The sequence below is a fragment of the Nicotiana attenuata genome, unplaced genomic scaffold (assembly GCF_001879085.1).
Source record: "Nicotiana attenuata strain UT unplaced genomic scaffold, NIATTr2, whole genome shotgun sequence".
NCBI lineage: Eukaryota > Viridiplantae > Streptophyta > Magnoliopsida > Solanales > Solanaceae > Nicotiana > Nicotiana attenuata.
In genome coordinates this window covers 247,380-249,476 of record NW_017670346.1, presented here as the reverse complement: position 1 = coordinate 249,476, position 2,097 = coordinate 247,380, and the positions used below count along the sequence as shown (strand labels likewise).

The 2,097-nt window shown below is 30.2% G+C and overlaps 1 protein-coding gene across 1 annotated transcript; it reads right to left on the bottom strand.

Moving 5' to 3' along the window:
• Positions 1-585: 585 nt before the first annotated feature.
• LOC109238166 (major pollen allergen Ole e 6-like) lies at positions 586-1,884 on the bottom strand. The gene is made up of 2 exons (XM_019404599.1): positions 1,537-1,884; positions 586-768 (listed from the first exon to the last, which is right to left on the bottom strand). The coding sequence occupies exons 1-2, from the start codon at positions 1,739-1,741 to the stop codon at positions 743-745; spliced, it is 231 nt and encodes a 76-aa protein (XP_019260144.1). The 5' UTR covers positions 1,742-1,884; the 3' UTR covers positions 586-742.
• Positions 1,885-2,097: the final 213 nt, after the last annotated feature.

The window sequence follows — 2,097 nt, the reverse complement described above, 5'->3', positions numbered from 1 at the left end:
AGTCCATGACTTGAGTCCTTTTGTGCAAATATATTATTTTGATTCCTAGAGAATTCCGAAGCCTTTGTTCTTGTCGGAAACCCTAGAGACTTTCTCTTCTCTTCTTCTTCATTGTGAGCTTCATCATTTAGCAGACTCAATTCATAGGGCAAATCATAGGGCTTCTTTTCTTCAAGGTTGCACATATTTTATTGACCATTAAGACACCCTTGAGTGCCATTTAAAAGAACTGGTTATTATTATAAACGAATTCCATCATAACTCATGGATAATTTCAATTTCGAGCCAATAATTAACTGACAACACGCGATTAGATGTTTAATAATCTTATGTGAAACCAAACAAGGAATCCAATGAGAACTAAAATTTATATGCCGACTGTATAAAAATATTATCCTTTTCATTTATTCTATTATCAAGTGGGAAACCAGAATGTGGAAAAAGTAATTGGATTTGCAATTAATGCCCATAGTGCCAAACGGGAACACAAAATAAATACAGTAATTGTTAATGAGTTAAAAAGATTAGTCTCTTTGGGACATCCGATAATAAAAATTAAAATAAATTAAATTAAGCGCGGTGAAATTCAAATTAAGAAATGAATGATTTTATTGAATTTTGAAGTTACATATATCCAGCAGTCGAAAAGAAATTAATGAAGTATTTAGCAGAATTACAATTCCACTGCTTTCTTTTCTTCAGCCATATCTGCTTAACTCTTGTATCTTTTGGGTCCTCTACCTTAAGCCTTGAATTTTGGGAATTGAGCTGCAAAAATACAACAAAATCAATTAAAAAGATGGAACAAGAGCTAATAAAAAGAAAAACAAGCATATATAGAAAATCAATATCGATTAGGACATTCATTGTGCACTCAGCATACTATTCAAATAAAATCTATATGATTAAAAGTTGCATAAATTTAGGAGTTTTCAGCTAGCGTTTGGACAATAGTTTTGGTTGAAACTTGAAAAAAAAAAAAGTTTTTGAAGATGAGTTAAAAAATAATTTTTGAAAGTTGAAATTATATGTGGACATGCATTTTACTTGGAAAGAAGTTGATGCTTTATAAGTAGAAAACTTAAAAAACGTGAAAAACTAGTCTAAACCACTTTTTGAAACTTAAAAAATTCATCTTCAAGAACGGCCCAAAAATGACAACTTTTTATAACCAAACAATATTTTCAAATATGTTTTGAAAAAAAAATAAAAAAAATTTATGGACAAACGGAGCTAAGAATATTTAAAATTTTAAAAACAATTGTATAAAAAGGAAAAAAAACTCCTTAATTCTTCAATTAATAGTACTTCCCTTGATTCCAATTATTAGTCATCTTGACAAACTGAATATTTTCGAAATATTTGACGTTTTAAAAATAAGAAATCGTCTATTTGACGTGTTAATCAAATGAAACGTTGAAGGGAGAAATAACTAGGTTAAAAAAAATACTCTAATACTGTTGATTAAGGCGATTAAATGTCATTGTCAATGTTTATAAAGTTTTAAAAGACAGATAATATAAATCGAAGATATACCTCTGATCTCCTTCATTGAACACTCAGTATCACATTTCATCTCACAATAGGTATAACCATGGCCTTCTTGAGAGCATTCCTGGTGACAAGTGTTGTAGCAATCTTTGAACTCTTCTTCAGTGGCTTCAGCCTTAGGGACATTAGACACAGCTGTTAATACAACCATGCACATCAGAAACACCGCAACAAGCTTTTTTGCCTCCATTTTTATTTTCTTTTTTCTTGTTGTTTGCTTTGTTTTTTTGTTTTTAATTGCTTGTGATTTTACAGTGTTTCCTTTGGACGATTTGGTAATGGTAATGGCATAGGTTATTTATAGGGAATTTTGTTGGAGAATAAACCTTAAAGTAGGGAATAGTTTGTGGATTTCCTATGTTGTAGGACATCTATTAGCTTTGCTTAAATTATGGTTACCCACTGAATAGTCATGAGATTCGTTACACATATTTTTATTGGCTAAATCAGGAAATGTTCTTCACCACCTAATTAAACTAAAATTATTAAAAACTAGTAAACTAATCCGTGCTTCGCGCGATTTTCTAGAAAGACACAAATGACATT

Coding starts and splice junctions, on each gene's coding strand:
- LOC109238166 (XM_019404599.1), bottom strand. CDS start 1,741: ATGGAGGCAAAAAAGCTTGTTGCGGTGTTTCTGATGTGCATGGTTGTA. Junction 769..1,536: donor TTCAATGAAGGAGATCAGAG/GTATATCTTCGA, acceptor GTATTTTTGCAG/CTCAATTCCCAAAATTCAAG.